Here is a 22,951-nt window from a genome sequence, read left to right as displayed (position 1 = left end):
CTCTCCTCCACTCCCCCCCCCCCCCCCCCCCCCCCCCCCCCCCCCCCCCCCCCCCCCCCCCCGCACCACACACCCCCGCCCACACACACACACACACACACACACACACACATTGTTCCTCGGTACACAAACATGCTGGAGAAACTCAGCGGGTGCAGCAACATCTATGGAGCGAAGGAGACAGGCAACGTTTCGGGCCGAAACGTTGCCTATCTCCTTCGCTCCATAGGTGATGCTACACCCGCTGAGTTTCTGCAGCATTTTTGTGTACCTTCGATTTTCCAGCATCTGCAGTTCCTTCTTAAACACATATTGTTCCTCGTTAAATTGTGTCCCAGGTGCTACAGTGCCAGGAATCATTGTCCTGGGATTAATCCTCATCTTGTTTATCTTTATGTTTGCAGGTGTGCATTCCGAAATCGTGCTGAATCAGCGGGCGGTGGAAACCGTTCGACCTGGCGGGTCACTCAAGTTGAGCTGTCAAACCAGCGGGTTCAATCTTGGAGACACCTGGATGAGCTGGCTCCGTCAGGTCCGCGGGCAGGATCTGGAGTGGCTCCTTGAATACAAAGACTCATCGAGCAAAACCTTAGCCCCAGGGATCCGGAACAGGTTTACACCGTCCAAAGAGACTTCAAGCGGCGTATTTGTCATGGATATGAAAGATCTGAACGCTGAAGACTCCGCCGTTTATTACTGTGCTAGATACGACAATCCTGCTGGACACTATTACCTTCAAGACTGGGGAGTAGGAACCACGGTGACGGTGACTGACGGTAAGAAATCTGCCCTTGTTTCTGTTGCGATTTTACTCTATATTTCGAATATTTTTCGTGTTTTTTTGTTATATTGCGTCCCGTGCAACGCTGGAGCTTCATCGCTTTAGAAGTGTTACGTGATGCTTCTCCAGCTAAATTCGCGAATGACGCTATTTTTCGATGATTTAAGACACTTTGATGCATTGACTCTGTGCTGCATGTGATGTGGTGTCTATTTGCAAAGTAAGATGTGTGCAAAGGTTCGGGGTTCATTGATTGTGAGAATTGTCTTATACCTCCTCCCTCAAATCCATCCAGGGACTCCAACATTCCTTTCTTGTGAGGGAAAGGTTTACTTGAACCTCTTCCTCATCTACTGCATCCAGCGTTCCCGATGTGGCTCCTATCTATCGGCGAGACCAAGCGTAGACTTGGCAATTGTTTAGCTGAATATTTACACCCAGTTCGCCTTGGCCTCGCGTTCTCGCGGTTGCCAAACGTTCTATCTCCCCTTCCCATTCCCATACTGACCATTCTGCCAGAGTTAGGCCAGAAGCAAATTGGAGGAACAGAATACAATTTACGCTTTTGAATGCAATAACCCAGCAGTATGAACCCAGCAGATTTCTCTAACTTGAAGTAACTCCTGCATAACCCTCCCCTTCCCTCTCTCCCGCTCCCCACCCTTTACGTCCTACTAGTTCTAGCAATGTTACAAAATGTTGAGATTTAAAAAATCAAGTCTGCAATTTATCCCATCAGATAAAGCATAACAATAAGTTTAATTTGACACCAAATTCACTTTCATATCTCAAGTATTAAAAAGGTTATGGCCATTTTCATACTCGGAAATTAGCATCTTGTTCCCTATTGATTTTCAATGGACATTACAAAAAAGCTGTGATCTTGGATAATCAAAGGCTCATTTCTTAAGGAAAGATTAACATTTTTAAATAGCCTGTGTCCAAAGATTATTCACAAATAATTCACAATATAACATGATTTTTATATCCAATTTACATTAATTTATAGGCCAAATGGAAGGAATTTAGTGTTCAATTGCTGTAAATATATGCCCATTTAAATCGGCTTTCTAGTGGGTTTCTGTGAACGCGCTGGTTTAGAACGTTGACAGCGCGCTGGATTAGTGCCCTCAAATGCCGAGAAAAATACTGCGGGATATAAAAAGCCCAAAATGAACTACTCGCTATAGATAACTTGATATATAGGTTTATATATATGCCCCATTTAATGTAAAAATAAGGTACATACCTTTAATTGTTTGCTTTATAAAACCCTGGGGCTGCGAAATGTTGCGGAATCAGAGAGTAATTTTAAACTATTATAACTATATTATCGAGGCCTATAAAACTAATAATACCTTTTGCGACCGGGTCTTGCAGCGATTTTTCGTTAATGATTTACTAGGCTGAACATCTGCGATTAGTACAGCCTAGTAAAAATCGCGTTTTAAACCCGCCCCCCCCCCCCCAAACAGCGCCAAAATCGCGGACCTGGCTGTGGGCAGATTCCCAATGGCGATTCAGGTAGGTTTTGTAACATACCTACTAGTTCCGCTGTTCACACCATTATATCCCCCTCGTTAGCACATCGTGCCCAACCAACAATGGACAATTATGGACTCCACCCTTCCTGGGGTCACCTATTGCCGGCGGTCATTGGTTATTGTGACTTTTTCTCGCCTCCTGTTTATCTCGCCCCAAATCTACTTTCAGCCTGAAGTTGTGTTCCGAGCGGAAACGTCAGCTATTCTTTTTCTCCAGAGATGCTGTCTGACCCGCGCGGAGTTTACCCATCATTTTGTGTCCGAATGCACCAATATACCTGGATATACTCTCAAGGGATAACTTGAATTGGTATCACACTAATGCTACGAAGTCACAATGATAATCAATGCGACCCATTGAACACAAATTCATTTGTCGTTGTATGTGCAGAGATTTTAAAGAATAATTATTCAATGCGACCAAGGTAAGATGGCTCATTGGAGATTTTCTTTGCAAATTTAGTCTGCTGAAGTGGGTTTCAAAAGTTATGTATGAGATTCATCCCAATAGCGGTGTCATTTCGTGACTCCTATATGGGACATGTGACACTTCCGAATATTTTTAGAGTTGCAGCAATTATTTCTGTTTTGCTAACCGCCAATTCGACGTATGTAACAAAGAAAGCTATATATTGCATATATTGTTTTAAATATATAACTGTAGATGCTAAGATTATCGATTAACATAATTGCTTCAAACATTCACCGTTTGCGAGAGCATGTGCTGCAAGGGTTTAGCATTCATATTTTAGGTTGAAGAAACTTTGTCATCGACCGGTCTTCGACCTGACAAATTTAACTCGGATTCGAAAATGGAGAACGGCGGGGAAAATCCAGCGGACTGGGGGAGCAAATGTGGAGGGAAATAGACAGTTGGCGCTTTGGCTCGAGATCATTCATCTCACTTTCATACCCTGAAAGTATCGATAGGATGTAGCCGCAATAAATAGATAGGCAGAAGAGTGGGCCAAGACTTAGTGAGCGATAGGTGAGGAGGGATTGCCTGGTGAGAGAAGGAAGTGCATATAGCAACAGTCTACAACCGAGAAGCTGCGAGATTATTAATGGATCTGTCCCTGGAGAAACACGTAATATATACAAAAAAATATTTAAATAAAATATATTACTGTAACAGCAGTTATTTATGCCATGCCGTTTGTTGATAATTTAATCGGGAAATCACATTCCGCTTGGTAATTTCTTAGCATTCCATATGCGTAGTTAGATTCGGTGATAATTTTAGAATGGATTACATTACGTGCATCATCCTGAATACTTGTTTGTTTTGAAACCACTGGAAAATTATTAATAGTTGGCGCTTATGATTCTTAATGAATCGTATTGCATTCTGTGAACTAGAGCGGGTTGATTACAAGTTTTAATATTATGCAAATTGAGATTTTTGTTTTCATTGAGCAGCGGCAGACAATGGCGAAATGTATTCTTCTGGATGCCAGCGATTAACTTTACAAATTAAATACATAGAGGAGAACAATTAGGGCATTCGGCCCATCACATTTATTCCGAATATCGATCATGGCTATTTATTTTCCCTCTCAAATCAATTATCCTGCCTTCTCCCTAACCTCTGACACCATTGCCAATACGGAACATATTAATCTCTGCTTTAAAAATACCCAATGGCCTGGCCTCCACCCCCGCCCATGGCAATGAATCACATGGATTCACCACCTTGTGGCTAAAGAAATAATTCCTCATTTAGAAACATTTAAAAAAATATGTGCATTAGTAGGCCATTCGGCCCTTGGAGTCTGCTCCGCCATTCAATATGATCATGGCTGATCATCCAGAAGCACTACCTCTTACCTGTTTTCTCCCAATATCAATTGATTCCGTTAGCCCTAAGAGCTATATCAAACTCTTGAATACATCCGGTGAATTCGGTGATCAGCCATGATCATATTGAATGGCGTTGCAGGCTCGAATGGCCGAATGGCTTACTCCTGCACCTATTTTCTATGTTTCCGTGTTTCTATGAATTGACCTCCACTGTCTCCGGAGGCAGAGAATTTGTCCTCTGAGCCTAGACTCTCCTACTCCTGGAAACATCCTGTCCACCCACTCTCTCTAGACATTTCGTTATTCGATAGGTATGAATGTCGTCGTCGTCGTCGTCGTCCCCCCCCCCCCCCCCCCCCCCCCCCCCCCCCCCCTCGCCCAGACAAGCCCAGAACTATCAAGCGCTCCTTATAGGTTAACCCAATCAACCCCGGGATCATTCTCGTAAAGTTCATATGGATCCTTTCCAACGCTGGGACCCCCTTCAGATATCTTCAAAGCTGCTTCGAAAATTCAATTTTTTTTTTCAGACCAGCGGCTCATATAGTATAGTACTTTTTAAAAAATATATATGTTAATCGCACGAAATGAATACTAACATCGCCTTTGCCTTCCTTACTCTCCCTTCTAAGTAACCTCTTGGGATCCTGCACGTGCTCCCAAGTCTCTTTGCACCTCCGATTTCTCAAAATGTCTCAACATTTCGAAAATAATCTACCCTTCATTCCATCTGCCAAAGTGCATTGCTGTACACGTTGCATATATTAGTCATGGGGTCATAGATTAATACAGTGGGGAAACAGGCCCTTCGGCACATCTCGCCCACACTGGCCAATAATGTAGCTACATCAGTCACACTTGCCTGCGCTTGTTCCATAATCCTCCAAACCCGTCCTATCCATGTACCTGTCCAACCGTTTCCTAAACGATGGGATAGTCCTGGTCTCATCTACCTCCTCTGGCAGCGAGTTACCTCTCGGATTCCATTTAAATATTTCCTCTTGAACCTATGTCCTGTGCTCCTCGATTCCCCTACTCTGGGTAAAGACTGTGCATCTACCCGATCTATTCCTCTCATGATTTTGTATAACTCTATAACATTTCCACTCATTCTCCTATGCTCCATGGAATAGAGACCCAGCCTACTGAGGTGAGAAAACACGTTTTCTCCCAGAGAGCTGTGAATTGAGGTGAGAACAACCTTTTTCACCCGGAGAGTTTTGAATTTGTGGAATTCCCTGCCACAGAGGCCAAGTCACTGGGTGGATTTAAGAGAGAGTTAGTTTGAGCTCTAGGGGCTAGTGGAATCAAGGGATATGGGGAGAAGGCAGGCACGGGTTATTGATTGGGGATGATCAGTCATGATCACGAATGGCGGTGTTGGCTCGAAGGGCTGAATGGCTTCCCTCTGCACCTATTTTCTATGTTTCTATGTTACTCAACCCATCCCCCCCCCCCCTCCCCCTATAGCTCATACCCTCTAATCCTGGAAACATCCTCATAAATCTATTCTAAACCGTTTCAAGATTGACAATATCTTTCCCAGAACTGAACTCCATATTCTGAATGTTTAAGAAGGAACTGCAGATGCTGGAAAATCGAAGGTACACAAAAAAGCTGGAGAAACTCAACGGGTGCAGCAGCATCTATGGAGCGAAGGAAATAGGCAACGTTTCCGGCCGAAACCCTTCTTCAGACTGATCGGGGGTGGGGGGGGGGGGGGGGGGGGCGGGGGTGGGTGGGGACAAGAAAGGGAAAAGGAGGAGGAGCCCGAAGGCTGGGGGATAGGAGGAGACAGCAGGGGGACTGAGGAAGGGGAGGAGATAGCAAGGACTCACTCTACACCTCCATCCCCCACCACGATGGTCTCATAGCCCTCCGGTTCTTCCTCGACCAGAGAAGCAATCTATACCCAGCCATTGACACTCTCCTCCGCATTGCGGAGCTGGTCCTTACCCTCAATAACTTCATGTTCGACTCCTCCCATTTCCTCCAAATACAAGGCGTAGCTATGGGCACGCGCATGGGCCCCAGCTATGCCTGCCTATTTGTCGGTTACGCCACGCAATCCTTGTTCAATACATACCAGGGCCCCATCCCCGACCTCAACCTCCGCTACATCGATGACTGCTTTGGTGCCACCTCCTGCACCCGCACACAACTGACTGACTTAATCCACTTCACCACTAACTTCCATCCGGCACTCAAATATACACCTGGACCATTTCCGACACTTCCCTACCATTCCTTGACCTCACTATCTCCATTGCAGGTGATAGGCTTCTGACCGACATCCACTATAAACCCACTGACTCCAATGGCTATCTGGACTACACTTCTTCCCACCCAGCTTCCTGTAAGGACTCCATCCCCTACTCCCAATTCCTCCGTCTATGCCGCATCTGTTCCACGGATGAGGCGTTCCACACCAGGACATTTGAAATGTCCTCATTATTCAGGGAACGTGGATTCCCCTCCTCCACCATAGATGAGTCTCACACCAGGGTCTCTTCCATACCCCGCAACACTGCTCTCTCTCCCCATCCCCCCACTCGCAACAATGGCAGAGTCCCCCTAGTCCTCACCTTTCACCCCACCAGCCGTCACATACAAAAAGTATTCCTCCGTCAGTTTCGTCACCTCCAACATGACCCCACCACTTGCCACATCTTCCCATCTCCCTCCATATCTGCCTTCCGCAAAGACCGCTCCCTCCATAACTCCCTCATCAATTCTTCCCTTCCCTCTCGTACCACCCCCTCCCCGGGCACTTTCCCTTGCAACCACAAGAGATGCAACACTTGTCCCTTTACCTCCCCCCTCGACTCCGTTCAAGGACCCAAGCAGTCGTTCCAGGTGCGACGGAGGTTCACCTGCACCTCCTCCAACCTCATCTATTGCATCCACTGTTCTAGATGTCAGCAGATCTATATCGGTGAGACCAAGCGGAGGTTGAGCGATCGTTTCGCCGAACACCTCCGCTCGGTCCGCAATAACCAAGCTGACCTCCCGGTGGCTCAGCACTTCAACTCCCCCTCCCACTCCATCTCCGACCTCTCTGTCCTGGGTCTCCTCCATGGCCACAGCGAGCAGCACCGGAAATTGGAGGAACAGCACCTCATATTCCGCTTGGGGATTCTGCATCCTGGGGGCATGAACATCGAATTCTCCCAATTTTGTTAGTCCTTGCTATCTCCTCCCCTTCCTCAGTCCCCCTGCTGTCTCCTCCCATCCCCCAGCCTTCGGGCTCCTCCTCCTTTTTCCTTTCTGTTACCCCTTACACTTATGTGGAATTGTACATTGCGGAAACAATTTCGCTGTAAATTGAGCAAGACGGAATGTTGTGCTGACATGGACTCATGGACGGTTTCATGAACCGATAAACTATTTCGCTATATGTTCAAGAAGGAACTGCAGATGCTGGAAGATCGAAGGTACACAGAAGTGCTGGAGAAACTCAGCGGGTGCAGCAGCATCTATGAAGTGAAGGAAATAGGCGACGTTTCGGGCCGAAACCCTTCTTCAGACTGATAGGGGGTGGGAGGGAGAAGGAAGGAAAAAGGGAGGAGGAGGAGCCCGAGGGCGGGGGGGATGAGAGGAGACAGCTCGAGGGTTAAGGAAAGGGAGGAGACAGTTAGCAAAATTGGGAGAATTTAACGTTCATGCCATCCGGATGCAAGCAACCCAGGCGGAATATGAAGTGCTGTTCCTCCAATTTCCGGTGTTGCTCACTCTGGCAATGAAGGAGACCCAGGACAGAGAGGTCGGATTGGGAATGGGAGGGGGAGTTGAAGTGCTGAGCCACCGGGAGTTCAGGTAGGTTATTGCGGACTGAGCGGAGGTGTTCGGTGAAACGATCGCCCAACCTCCGCTTTGTCTCCCCGATATAAATCAGCTGACATCTAGAGCAGCGGATGCAGTAGATGAGGTTGGAGGAGATACTGGTGAACCTTTGTCGCACCTGGAACGACTGCTTAGGTCCTTGAATGGAGTCGAGGGGGGAGATGAAGGGACAGGTGTTGCATTTCTTGCGGTTGCAACGGAAAGTACCCGGGGAGGTGTTGGTACGGGAGGGAAGGGAAGAATTGACAAGGGAGTTGCGGAGGGAGCGGTCTTTGCTGAAGGCGGACATAGGGGGATATGGGAAGATGTGGCAAGTGGTGTGTTCACGTTGGAGGTGGCGGAAATGGCGGAGGATTATGTGTTGTATTTGCCGGCTGGTGGGGTGAAAGGTGAGGACCAGGAGGACTCTGCCCTTGTTGCGAGTGCGGGGATGGGGGGAGAGAGCAGTGTTGCGGGGTATGGATGAGGCCCTGGTGCGAGCCTCATCTATGGTGGCGGAGGGGAATCCCCGTTCCCTGAAGAACGAGGACATTTCCGATGCCCTGGTATGGAATGTCTCATCCTGGGGACAGATGCGGCGTAGGCGGAGGAATTGGGAGTAGGGGATGGAGTCTTTGCAGGGGGCAGGGTGGGAAGACATGTAGACCAGATAGCCATGTGAGTCAGTTGGTTTGTAGTGTATGTCGGTCAGAAGTCTGTCCCCTGCGATGGAGATGGTGAGGTCAAGGAATGGTAGGGAAGGGTCAGAAATGGTCCAGGTGTATTGGAGTGCCGGATGGAACTATTTTGCTATATATTGATCCATTGTTTTAGTTGAATATGAGGCAAGGAAACAATGAAGAGTTAATTTATTCACTGAATTGTTTTCTTTCAGCGGATCCTTCTGCCCCCAACCTCTATCCTCTTCGCACTTGTGTGGATCCCAGCTCCATGGACTCATTCACCTTCGGCTGTTTGGCAATGGACTACACCCCGATGGGCACCACGCTCTCCTGGAAAAAAGATAATGAGCCGATTACCACAGGAGTGAAGACGTATCAGGCATTAAAAAACAAGAGTGGAACATACACGAGGAGCAGCCAATTGACCATCGCCAAGGCAGACGCGGAAAAGCGCACAATCTACTGTGTGGTTCAGCATGGCGGTAAAGTGAATAACGTAAAAATGCCAGGTACGTGTTAGGATATGTCCCGGTTTGAAGTGTATAGTTCCGAGTACGAGGTTTAACAATTGGTGAAGATATGTTCAAATTCCACGTATACGTTGTTGATTTGCTGTTGTGTTCTCCTTGCCATATTGACATTAAGTTTCCGTATAACACTGAATGAAGCAAAGGGAATTCAGGCCATTAGATAAATATGAAAGTACGGGAGCTCTGGACCACTGTGTACACTTTCGTTCCCAACGTAACTATAAAACCGTAAAAGTCTCAGGAGAAACATAGAAACATAGAAAATAGGTGCAGGAAGAGGAGGAGGCCATTCGGCCCTTCGAGCCAGCACCGCCATTCGTTGTGATCATGTCTGATCATCCCCAATCAATAACCCGTGCCTGCCTTCTCCCCATATCCCTTGACTCCACTAGCCCCTAGAGCTCTATCTAACTCTCCCTTAAATCTATCCAGTGACTTTTGGCCTCCACTGCCCTCTGTGGCAGGGAATTCCACAAATTCACAACTCTCTGGGTGAAAATGTGTTTCTCTCACCTCAGTCTTAAATGTCAACATGGATTTGAGCCTGGAAGGTCATGTTTGACTAATCTTCTTGAATTTTTTGAAGAGGTTACTAGGGAAATTGACGAGGCTAAAGCAGTGGATGTTGTCTATATGGACTTTAGTAAGGCCTTTGACAAGGTTCTTCATGGAAGGTTGGTTAAGAAGGTTCAACTGTTGGGTATAAATGCAGGAATAGCAAGATGGATTCAACAGTGGCTGAATGGGAGAAGCCAGAGGGTAATAGTGGATGGCTGTTTATCGGGTTGGAGGCAGGTGACTAGTGGGTGCCTCAGGGATCTGTGTTGGGTCCTTTGTTGTTTGTCATGTACATCAATGATCTGGATGAAGGTGTGGTAAATTGGATTAGTAAGTATGCAGATGATACCAAGATAGGGGGTGTTGTGGATAATGAAGAGGATTTCCAAAGTCTACAGAGTGATTTAGGCCATTTGGAAAAATGGGCTGAAAGATGGCAGATGGAATTTAATGCTGATAAATGTGAGGTGCTACACCTTGGCAGGACAAATCAAAATAGGACGTACATGGTAAATGGTAGGGAATTGAAGAATACAGTTGAACAGAGGGATCTGGGTATAACCGTGCATAATTCCTTGAAGGTGGAATCTCATATAGATAGGGTGGTAAAGAAAGCTTTTGTTATGCTAGCCTTTATAAATCAGAGCATTGAGTATAGAAGCTGGGATGTAATGTTAAAATTGTACAAGGCATTGGTGAGACCAAATCTGGAGTATGGTGTACAATTTTGGTCGCCCAATTATAGGAAGGATGTCAACAAAATAGAGAGATTACAGAGGAGATTTACTAGAATGTTGCCTGGGTTTCAACAACTAAGTTACAGAGATAGGTTGAATAAGTTAGGTCTTTATTCTCTGGAGCGCAGAAGGTTAAGGGGGGACTTGATAGAGGTCTTTAAAATGATGAGAGGGATAGACAGAGTTGATGTGGACAAGCTTTTCCCTTTGAGAATAGGGAAGATTCAAACAAGAGGACATGACTTCAGAATTAAGGGACAGAAGTTTAGGGGTAATATGAGGGGGGACTTCTTTACTCAGAGAGAGGTAGCGGTGTGGAATGAGCTTCCAGTGGAAGTGGTGGAGGCAGGTTCATTGGTATCATTTAAAAATAAATTGGATAGGCATATGGATGAGAAGGGAATGGAGGGTTATGGTATGAGTGCAGGCAGGTGGGACTAAGGGGAAAATAAATTTGTTCGGCACGGACTTGTAGGGCCGAGATGGCCTGTTTCCGTGCTGTAATATGGTTAAATGGCTTCCCCTTTATTCGAAGACTGTGGGCCCTGGTTCTGGACTCGCCCAACACTGGGAACATTTTTTCTGCATCTAGTATAGAAACATAGAAAATAGGTCAGAACATGGACAGCAACTCTTTTCCACAGGGCAGTGGGATGGTGGCGATGTTTAAAGTCGATCCACCGCCTGTGCTGTTGGGAAGGAAGGAGACGCGGTACCTCAATCTGCGCGACTTTTCATCGTTTAAAGGTTATACAGCCATTAATTTACCCGAGTGAGCTTCAAAAGAGCGATCATCAGTGATGTACCACGGGAGCACGTCCGTGGTAAATTGGGAGAAGCTTAGCTCGTTAACAGGGGAGCCACTGAAATAATCATCTTATGAGCTAAATGTGGACTGTTGGAATCATGTTCCGAAAATCGTCACGGCAAACTATGACGTACCTATCTATAATATTCCCACTTCGTAGCAGTATGTTATGCACCTTGAGAAACCTATGATTTAACAACGCCTTGATAATTCTGTGTGGGAGACTATTTATTCAGGAGAAGTGTCTTCTATGTTACAAGTTGTTTTAATTATTAAGGGTAGTAGTTTGGAACTTTGAAGTTTATTAATTGAAGTTTATTTTCTTCAAGATCAAATGGTGCATCATCCAGTCATCGCCATTACTCTGACTGAACACGATGAACTAAAACGCAGCACGAAAGCGACTGCCTTGTGTTCGCTCACCGACATCGGCCCACAGACATTTTCCGTTACCTGGCTGAAGAATGGTGAGCCTCTGGATTCTGGCATCGTCACCTCTCCCGCCTTCAAGCTGAACAGCACCTTCTCAGCGACCAGCCAGTTGACATTCCCAACTTCAGAATGGTTCGGAGGTGCTATCTATACCTGCCAGGTCGACCAAGGGGAGGATCGGCTGAGCCAAAACATCAGCAGGTCTCCAGGTAAGAAACACATCCATGGTATCGGATATCAGTGTAAATACTTCCCTTCATTGAACATTGGGACAGCCCATGACGCACACTCTCATTCAATTTCTTACGTTGTTCTCTGCTCAGAGTTCATTTCAAGACGATTTAGGACCATAGTTCATAGACCCAAAGCCTAGAAGGGATCCTGCCCTCTTCGGAGGAAATGTGTCAAACATAAATTCCGGTTTCTCCAGGCAATCCTTGTGTTTACATCATTTTTGTGCCACAGATGATGATTCCTGCCGCAAAGTAAAGATTGCAATCCACCCACCAACTGTGCAGCAGGAGTTAATGGAGATGACCGTGACTTTAACCTGCATAGTCTCCAATGCACCTGTTGGGATCAAAGTGTCTTGGAGTCGAGGAAAGACGCCTTTGGATTCAGAGATCCTGTCCACAGAAAACGCAGAAGTTGTAGAGAGCAAAGCGAACATCTCGACGCGTGACTGGATGAGTGGGGATGAGTTTGATTGCGTAGTGAGCCATGATGATATGGCGACTCCAAAAACGAAATCAATCTACAAGATGGCAGGTGAGCCGGGGTAGCTGCAGAGGAGTCCTGTGGGCCGGAAGAGACGGTTGCACTTTTCTTCTGGGTTGGAGAAAAAATCAATGAGTGTGATCACTGAGCCCACGAACACATATCTATGTAAAAAGAAGCAGTGCTAACAATTCATTAAATCTTTGGTCTTAACTGGAAAAGAGAGAAAGTGAAAATAATTTGCGGAAAATATGAAGTGCGTTCAGGTCAATGGAAATATCGGCAATTATATCGGGCTAGGCTTCCTGTGTCGGTATGTTGTGACCGAGCTCCAGTCAATAGCACACAATTGCATAGTGGATGAGGGCAGCGTTTTCAAAAACTGCAAGGTGTGGCAATTAGCAGGGATATGGGTAGGCCTTGCAAATGAGGTTGTGGTGAAGCAGAATCAATACCGCTTCTGAAACTCACTAAAATTCAGAAAAGAACCATCAAATGCCTGCTAGCTTTAAATCGCTTTAATGTTCAAGTGTAATAAACGCCATTTGATTTGTTCCATAGATCCACATCCCCGGGAACCGTCCGTCTCGGTTCTCCTGCCGCCGGCAGAAGAAGTCTCCGATCACAAGACCATCGCCCTCACCTGCTTTGTGAGAGGATTCTCCCCTCGCAGGATCTTCGTCACATGGACAGTCGATAACCAGCGGGTGCATTCGAGCAACTACAGGAACACCGAGGTGGTGGCGGAGAACGGCGACAACTCCTTCTTCATGTACAGCCTGTTGTCCATTGGGGCAGAGCAATGGGCGAGCGGAGCCTCGTTCTCCTGTGTGGTGGGACACGAAACACTACCCATGAAGACCATCGTTAGAACGGTCAATAAGTCCAGTGGTAAACCCAGTTTTGTGAATGTTTCACTTCTATTGATGGATACTGTCAATTCATGTCAATGAGAATGAAGAGGCTGCATTTCACTCAAATAAATACGAATAAATGCCTTTGTCTCCCAATCCTGAGTTGAACCCATGATTGCCCATTTAATTATATTTCCAAAACGACGAACAGATATATTAACGTAGATAGGTGACAATATCGGCTAAAATGTACGTAAAACCAATGCACACTGCCGAGCAGCATGAGGGGTATGGAAATAATTTACAGCTGCATTAATACAGGTATCTGGGACACACCGTCATTGTTGCTCTTGCTGGGCGATGGAAATCTGTTGGTTTCCGTTTCCTTCCTCCTCCTCCTCCTCCTCCTCCTCATCCTCCTCCCCTCCCAATCTACTTACACCCGAGACAGGATCGCAGACGCAAGGCATTGTTTATGTTCATACGGTACGTTCATAGGTTATAGAAACAGCATTAGGACATGGGTCCACCTAGTCTACTCCACCATCATGGCTGATCCATCTTTCCCTCTCAATCCCATTATCCTGCCTTCTCTCCATAATCCCTGACACTCATTACTAATTAATATCTATCTCGGCCTTCAAAATATCCATTGACTTCGCCTGCACGGCCCACTATTGCAATTAAAACCATAGATTTACAACCCCCTGACTAAATAAAATTCCTCCTCGTCGCCTTCTTAAACGAAAGTCCTTTTATTCTGAGGCTATGGCCTCTGGTCCTAGATTCTCCCAGCAGTAGAAATATCCTCTCAACTTCCACTCTATCCAGGCCTTTCATTTTCGGTCATTTTCAATAAAGTCCACCCTCAATCTTCTAAACTCTAGCGAGTAAAGGTCCAATGCCGTGAAATGATCATAATTTGTTAAATCAGTAATTCCTGGGATTATTCTCGTAAAGCTTCTCTGGACCCTCTGCAGCGTGATCGTATCTTTCCGCAGATATGGGCCGCACAATTGCTCACAATGCTCTAAATGCGGTCTGACCAGCGCCTTTTAAAACCTACGTATTACTTCTCTGTTTTTTTTTGTATTCTAATCTTCACGGAATAAATGCTAGCAATCCTTTCGTCTTCCTTGCAAATTCCACTTGCAAATTAACGTTTTGCAAATCCTGCACCAGCACTCCCAAGTTCCTTTGCACTTTCGATTTTTGAATTCTCTCCCCATTTAGAAAATAGTCTACGACTTTATTCCTACTTTCAAAGTGCATGACTCGGCACATTGCTACTTGTATTCCATCTGCCACTTCTCTACTCAATATCCCAAACCGTCCTTGTCCTTGTGCAGAGTTCCTGGTTTCCATATACTACCTGTCCCTCCTCTTATCGAATCATCGGCAAATTTGGGCACAAGGCCTTCAATCCCAACATCAAAATCATTGACATACATTGTAGGGACGGCGGCTCACAGAAAAAATAGCAACTCATCCTTCTCCGCCCGCATGAGAGGAACGTGCAATTTGCCGAGTGACTGTCACACAGATTTCTACACACATTTATTTTTTCACACGTCGATTGAAATGCAAATGTAGTGTCTTATTTTATGAACACACATCTGAAATATCACATGAAGCATCACAGATTATAATGAGCGACATCAAAATCACAACCGGTTATTGAGGCTTGTGGCGCCTTGGAAAGCTACACCAGATCCTGAACCAAGCATTTATAAATAGGAACAATACGACACGTGGCGCTACATGCTTAGGTAGTAAATAGGCATAGGTACAGTTACACATCACCTCAGTATGTACACAGTGACATATACAGATCATATATTAACACAATTACACGAGAACTCATGAACACAAACACACACACACCCGCAGAGAAAGACAAGGGACGTGAGAGGAACTGCCATTTATTAATTATAGAAACATAGAAACAGAGAAAATAGAAACATAGAAACATAGAAATTAGGTGCAGGAGTAGGCCATTCGGCCCTTCGAGCCTGCACCGCCATTCAATATGATCATGGCTGATCATCCAACTCAGTATCCCGTACCTGCCTTCTCTCCATACCCCCTGATCCCCTTAGCCACAAGGGCCACATCTAACTCCCTCTTAAATATAGCCAATGAACTGGCCTCAACTACCCTCTGTGGCAGAGAGTTCCAGAGATTCACCACTCTCTGCGTGAAAAAAAAGTTCTTCTCATCTCGGTTTTAAAGGATTTCCCCTTTATCCTTAAGCTGTGACCCCTTGTCCTGGACTTCCCAAACATCGGGAACAATCTTCCTACATCTAGCCTGTCCAACCCCTTAAGAATTTTGTAAGTTTCTATAAGATCCCCTCTCAATCTTCTAAATTCTAGAGAGTATAAAAAAAGTCTATCAAGATCTTTCTTCATAAGACAGTCCTGACACAACGAGGAATCAGTCTGGTGAACCGTCTCTGCACATCCCTCTATGGCAATAATGTCCTTCCTCAGATTTGGAGACCCAAAACTGTACGCAATACTCCAGGTGTGGTCTCACCAAGACCATGTACAACTGCAGTAGAACCTCTCTGCTCCTATACTCAAATCCTTTTGCAATGAAAGCTAACATACCATTCGCTTTCTTTACTGCCTGCTGCACCTGCATGCCTACCTTCAATGACTGGTGTACCATGACACCCAGGTCTCGCTGCATCTCCCCCTTTCCCAATCGGCCACCATATAGGTGCAGGAGTAGGCCATTCGCCCCTTCGAACCTGCACCGCCATTCAATATGATCATGGGTGATCATCCAACTCAGTATCCTGTACCTGCCTTCTCTCCATACCCCCTGATCCCTTTAGCCACAAGGGCCACATCTAACTCCCTCTTAAATATAGCCAATGAACTGGCCTCAACTACCTTCTGTGGCAGATAATTCCACAGATTCACCACTCTCTGTGTGAAAAGTGTTTTTCTCATCTCGGTCCTAAAATACTTCCCCCTTATCCTTAAGCTGTGACCCCTTGTTCTGGAATTCCCCAACATTGGGAACAGTCTTCCTGCATCTAGCCTGTCCAACCCCTTAAGAATTGTGTAAGTTTCTATAAGATTCCCCCCTCAATTTTCTAAATTCTAGCGAGTACAAACTGAGTCTATCCAGTCTTTCTTCATATGAAAGCTTGACATCCCGGGAATCAGTCTGGCGAACCTTCTCTGTACTCCCTCTATGGCAAGAATGAGCATTTAATCACTCCTTTGATTTGCTCGATCGGTGTATTCAGGGCGGGAGAGCAGAAACATCTTACATCAATGATGTGAAAGCCACAAGTACAAATAAGTGGAACATAGAGAACAAGGATAAAATTTCGCCGTGATAAATTGCTCCGATGAACGTGGCACATTTCGGTCTGGGTCGAGAAAGCTGTTGAGTCCAGTTATTAAATAGTCACCAAACTTGAGTGTGCAGGCGATTGAGGGGATGACCGATATTTGCGTCTTGTGCAAACATAGAGCCAGATATCAGGTCTGGCACGATGTTTAATGGCAAGCCGGTCCGAGAATTAGTCAAAGTCATATGCGTTTCCTGCTCACCCCCAGATGTGTACAAGCATACTGTCCACGAAACCATATAACCATATAACCATATAACAATTACAGCACGGAAACAGGCCATCTCGGCCCTACAAGTCCATGCCGAACAAATTTTTTTTCCCCTTAGTCCCACCTGCCTGCACTCATACCATAACCCTCCATTCCCTTCTCATCCATATGCCTATCCAATTTATTTTTAAATGATACCAATGAACATGCCTCCACCACTTCCACTGGGAGCTCATTCCACACCGCTACCACTCTCTGCGTAAAGAAGTTCCCCCTCATATTACCCCTAAACTTATGTCCCTTAATTCTGAAGTCATGTCCTCTTGTTTGAATCTTCCCTATTCTCAAAGGGAAAAGGTTGTCCACATCAACTCTGTCTATCCCTCTCATCATTTTAAAGACCTATATCAGGTCCCCCCTTAACCTTCTGCGCTCCAGAGAATAAAGACCTAACTTATTCAACCTATCTCTGTAACTTAGTTGTTGAAACCCAGGCAACATTCTAGTAAATCTCCTCTGTACTCTCTCTATTTTGTTGACATCCTTCCTATAATTGGGCGACCAAAATTGTACACCATACTCCAGATTTGGTCTCACCAATGCCTTGTACAATTTTAACATTACATCCCAGCTTCTATACTCAATGCTCTGATTTATAAAGGCTAGCATACCAAAAGCTTTCTTTACCAACTTCAGCACGTCGTAAATAGTCTCAGAGTACATAATCATACACAGTGGAATCTGTTCGCAACCATCATGCACCACACCTCACAATCCCACCTGCCAGCGTTTGGCCATATCCTGCCAAACATGTTCTATCCATGTATCTGTCCAAATGTCTTTTAAAACAACTACTGAAACACGAAATCCACCCAATAATATCATTGTTCAATGGTTCGTTGAAATGCAAACATGTTAGGAACGGTTACATCGATACACATATTTGCACTGAAAACTCACATTCCTATAACGGAAACACATCCACGCGCTCTCTTTTATACCAGTGGACTTTTGGACCAAAATCCCTGTGACAATGCATATTAACATATTAACTGCACCCGCTGAGTTTCTCCAGCTTTTTTGTGTACCATATTAACAGCTATATTGGATCAGAACGTTATTTTTTCATTCACTATTGCTGATTGACGTTAAAACTGATGTATTCCAACAAAACACGCAGATCATGTGAAATCATACGCGGAGGCTCGCAGCCGCGCACAGAAACACACGCGCGGACACACACACGCGGGCGCACACAAACAAACATGAAGCTGTACAAAACGTTCAATATGTCTAACGAAAACCTCTACTTAAGCATATGGGTCTATGTAGTCACCGGAAGAGCTACTGAAATATTTTACCCAGTAATCACATACATTGTAAAGAGGAGATTTCATCTGTAGGCCATTCGTTCTCCATATTTCATATTAGAGAAGGTGATGCCCATACATTAAGCTGTAAAGCTCATTTTCTCACACACAGTATTCTTTCATCCCATATCCGGAATAAGCACCCGTTTTCCGGGTGGAATAACAGCAAATTACTGGGATCCGATGTTTTGCATTCAGTGAGTTCCTCTGTTGAGCTGTGGTCGCCTTCTATAAAGAGTGCTTTCATAATATTGCATACTTGAACAAACTCCAATTGGGGTACCATCCCAGTTAATGAATTATATTATCTGGAACAGGAGGTTTATAGAATTAACAACATTTTCTGAAACAAAACAGACTCACGAGTTTCTCCAAAATTCACTATAAGCGGATGACTGAGAGTCTCTGTTGCTACTAGACACAACATGCTGGAGTAACTCAGCGGGTCAGGCAGCATCCCTGGAGAGAAGGAATGGGTGACGTGTCGGGTCGAGACCATTCTTCGGACTCTGAAGAAGAATCTCGACCCGAAACGTCACCCAACCCTTCTCTCAAGAGATGCTGCCTGACCCGCTGAGTTACTCCAGCATTTTGTGTCTACCGGTTTAAACCAGCATCTATAGTTCTTTCCTACACGTAGCTTTTGCTGCAACTGGCTACGAGTTCGTATCTAATTATTGAGGATGGTCAGCTGAACGCAAAAACGTCATACCAAATTAATATCCTCTACAGAATGTTATCATGGAAAATAATAAATAAAATATATAAAATATCCGTGATTAATGTTGAAAACTTGTGAAACTTCCCGCTTTCCGTAGATTTCGCAGACATCATTCGTATTGAGGACTATGAGGAAGACAAAGACAAAATGTGGACAACCGCTCGCACATTCATCATCCTGTTCTTTCTCAGCATTTCCTACAGCGCTGTCCTCACTCTGGTGAAGGTGAGTTAATTTCACTTACCTTTCCACCTAATTGAAGAAAGTGGGTAAATCTGAATTTGCGTACCCAGTAGAGGTTATGATATTAAAGTCCCAGACTGCTACTATATCTTTAATTCTCGCTCTCTTCCTTCACAGATCAAGTGACGGGTTAAAGTATGAAATCGCGTGTGCCTCTCGTCGATGTTTGGACATCGCCATTTACTGCCAAGGGAAATGTGCCAAACTGAATCGCACAATATGAACAATAATTCATTCTGTCAATTTGAATTGTTTGAAGCAGCCTAGGATGCCTTTAGAACATAGTTAATGTGCCAAACTATTTAAATCTAAATCTGAATGTCATGCGCAAATAAGTTCTCAATCTACATACTTTAGCGCGGGTCATATTTCTTGTCGTTCCGATGTTGAATGTCGTTTTTCGAAAGTAGATCAAATAGGTTGTTTATAGTGAGAATATGAACTTAATGATGTTCGGATATATTATCCGTTACGTATTTGTCTGAACTTTTGGTAACAGGTCTCGAACAGCAAAATAACTATCTTGGGCTCGAATTCTCCAGCGCACCGAATCGCTATTTCCTGCACACTGTGTTTTTTTTAAATCTTCCTGCACTGACATAATTGATCATTTTGCCCATTTACCCATGTCAGCTTTTCCTACATTAGGAAAGCATCTGTATTTGCCCCGCTTACAAAGGTACATGCCTATGCTGGCGGGGCAAAGAAAGATGCATTCCTAATCGGTATCTAACTATGTTCCTTAAAAAGTAGTAATTTAACCTGATTCGTGCTCCTCACGAGCTCATATGTGCTAGATATCAAATTCCTCCCAACACTTTCAAACATATCGCTTTTGTCGTCCATAGCCATACTGTGGGGAAATATTTTGATAATCTGTTACATCTGTGCCTCTCACATTCATTGATACGTTTACAAGGCCATCCATCAGTCTCCACTGCTTGTAGGCAAACAAGTCCAAGCACCCAAGCTCCGCCTATAACAAAAGATCTTTAATCCAAACACCGATGTGTTGAATTTGGGTTTTATTGATTTCTTATACTTTTGGTAGCCCCGGCATTGCCTCTCTCTATCCCTCCACCACCCAAGTTGCACTAGCTTATTGTTTTCACCTAACGAACAGCTAAAAGTGGCTTGTTTTCGTTATCATCATTACATTTTTGCACATCTTTCATTCATTGTTCTTTATCTCTCTATATCATCGCCTAGATCGCTCGTTTCCCTTATCCCTAACCAGTCTGAAGAAAGGTCTTGACCCGAAACGTCACTTATTCCTTCTCCCCATAGATGCTGCCTGGGTTACTCCAGGTGTTTGTGTCTACCGACCAGTTGAAGTTCCTCTTCACTCCCTTTTAGGCAACATCGTTATTCTGCAGTGTTCCACATTATACTCTGTCTAACCATGAAACAAAGAGTAGGGATGAATGGGTCCCTTTCAGAATGGCAGGCACTGACTAGTGGGGTGCCGCGAGGCTCTGTGCTGGGACCGCAGCTATTTACAATATACATCAATGATTTAGATGAAGGGATTTAAAGTAATATTTGAAAATTTGCAGATGACACAAAGCTGGAAGGCAGAGTGAACTGTGAGGAGGATGCTATGAGAATGCAGGGCGACATGGACAGGTTGGGTGAGTGGGCAGATGCATGGCAGATGCAGTTTAATGTGCATAAATGCGAGGTTATCCACGTTGGTAGCAAAAACAGGAAGGCAGATTATTATCCGAATTGTGGCAGTTGGAAAAAGGGTAAGTACAACATAGAAACATAGAAACATAGACATTAGGTGCAGGAGTAGGCCATTCGGCCCTTCGAGCCTGCACCGCCATTTAATATGATCATGGCTGATCATCCAACTCAGTATCCCGTACCTGCCTTCTCTCCATACCCTCTGATCCCCTTGGCCACAAGGGCCACATCTAACTCCCTCTTAAATATAGCCAATGAACTGGCCTCAACTACCCTCTGTGGCAGAGAGTTCCAGAGATTCACCCAAAAAAGTTTTTCATCTTGGTTTTAAAGAATTTTCCCCTCATCCTTCTGTGACCCCCTTGTGGACTTCCCAACATCGGGAACAATCTTCCTGCATCTAGCCTGTACAACCCCTTAAAAATTTTGTAAGTTTCTATAAGATCCCCTCTCAATCTCCTAAATTCTAGAGAGTATAAACCAAGTCTATCCAGTCTTTCTTCATAAGACAGTCCTGATATCCCAGGAATCAGTCTGGTGAACCTTCTCTGCACTCCCTCTATGGCAATAATGTCCTTCCTCAGATTTGGGGGATCTGGGGGGTCCTTGTTCATCAGCCAATGGAAGTAAGCACGCAGGCACAGCAGGCAGCGAAGAAAGCGAATGGGATGTTGGCCTTCATAACAAGAGGAGTTGAGTATTGGGGCAAAGAGGTGCTTCTGCAGTTGTATGGGGCCCTAGTGAGACCATACCTGGAGTATTGTGTGCAGTTTTTGTCCCCTAATTTGAGGAAGGACATTCTTGCTATTGAGGGAGTGCAGCGTAGGTTTACAAGGTTAATTCCCGGGATTTCGGAACTGTCATATGCTGAGAGAATGGAGCAGCTGGGCATTGTACGCTCTGGTATTTAGAGGGATGAGAGGGAATCTTATTGAAACATATAAATTCATTGGGGGTTTGGACACGCTGGTGGCAGGAAGCATGTTCCCGATGTTGGGTGAGTCCAGAACAAGGGGGGCACTGTTTAAGAATAAGGGATAAGGCATTTAGAACGGAGATGAGGAAACACTTTTTCCACACAGAGAGTTGTAAGTCAGTGGAATTCTCTGCCTCGGAAGGCGGTGGAGGCCTGTTCTCTGGTTACTTTCAAGAGAGAACGTGAAAGATAGCGGAGTCTCTTAAAGAAAGCGGAGTCGGGGGATATGGGGAGAAGGCAGGAAGGGGTTACTGATTGTGTTTGATCAGCCATGATCACACTGAATGACGGTGCAGGCTCGAAGGGCCGAATGGCCTATTCCTGCACTTATTGTCTATTGTCTTCAGAAAATTACAACATAACACCGCGACCATTATATTCTATGTCATGTGCTTCCTTCAGCATGTTGTTGTTCTGTCTTGCCACTTTCTGAAAATTGGGGTATTGGAAACGAAGGCCTCACTGTTCATTAACATTCCTTGTCAACATTTACTGCAATTTTCCTACCTCCATCTGTCTTCCCAGAAAGCATAATCTTCCCCAAATTCCAGATTTATTCGGATTTAATTTCATCCGTCAATGCTTCCAGGGCATTCCGTTGTATGTTAGCCTTAGACAACATTCTTCGCTATTCATATTACCTAAAATTATTGTGACATCCACAGACTTAAAACATACCTCATAATTTAAAATCCACGACGTCAAAAATGTTCCTCGGCCAACACTCTCTGCGGTGGACAGCATGTAGCAGACTTTCAATCGGGAAAAAAATCATCTATGCAACAACGCCGCCTGTCACCCATCACCAAGCCAGTGTTGATACTGTCCTGACTTTATCATTTAACACTACAATACAGGGACAGACTCTTCGATGCACAGTGCCCGGGCCGAACCGCATGCCAGGTTAAAGCTATTCTCTTATACTGTACGCGATTCACACCCGCTGTTTACTGCATATCCATGTGCCTATATAAAACTCTTCTAATGTCACTACCGCGTCTGCCTCCACTACCCATGGCAAGCGCGCCCCAGACACGCGATATTTTCAGTGTAAAAATCATACCCGCACTTCTAATTCATACAGCATTCGATGAAACCTCATCTG

General features: G+C 45.0%; 1 gene segment (V, D, J or C); it reads left to right on the top strand.

The window, feature by feature from the left end:
• The first annotated feature begins 309 nt into the window (after nt 1–309).
• On the top strand, nt 310–13,422 carry LOC129711813 (Ig heavy chain C region, secreted form-like). The segment is given in 5 exon segments: nt 310–776; nt 8,843–9,139; nt 11,593–11,904; nt 12,161–12,463; nt 12,974–13,422. Coding segments are annotated over 5 exon segments (1,686 nt in total).
• Nucleotides 13,423–22,951: the final 9,529 nt, after the last annotated feature.

This window comes from Leucoraja erinacea, chromosome 31 (assembly GCF_028641065.1).
Source record: "Leucoraja erinacea ecotype New England chromosome 31, Leri_hhj_1, whole genome shotgun sequence".
Classification (NCBI taxonomy): domain Eukaryota; kingdom Metazoa; phylum Chordata; class Chondrichthyes; order Rajiformes; family Rajidae; genus Leucoraja; species Leucoraja erinaceus.
This window is presented reverse-complemented; position numbering and strand designations above follow the sequence as displayed.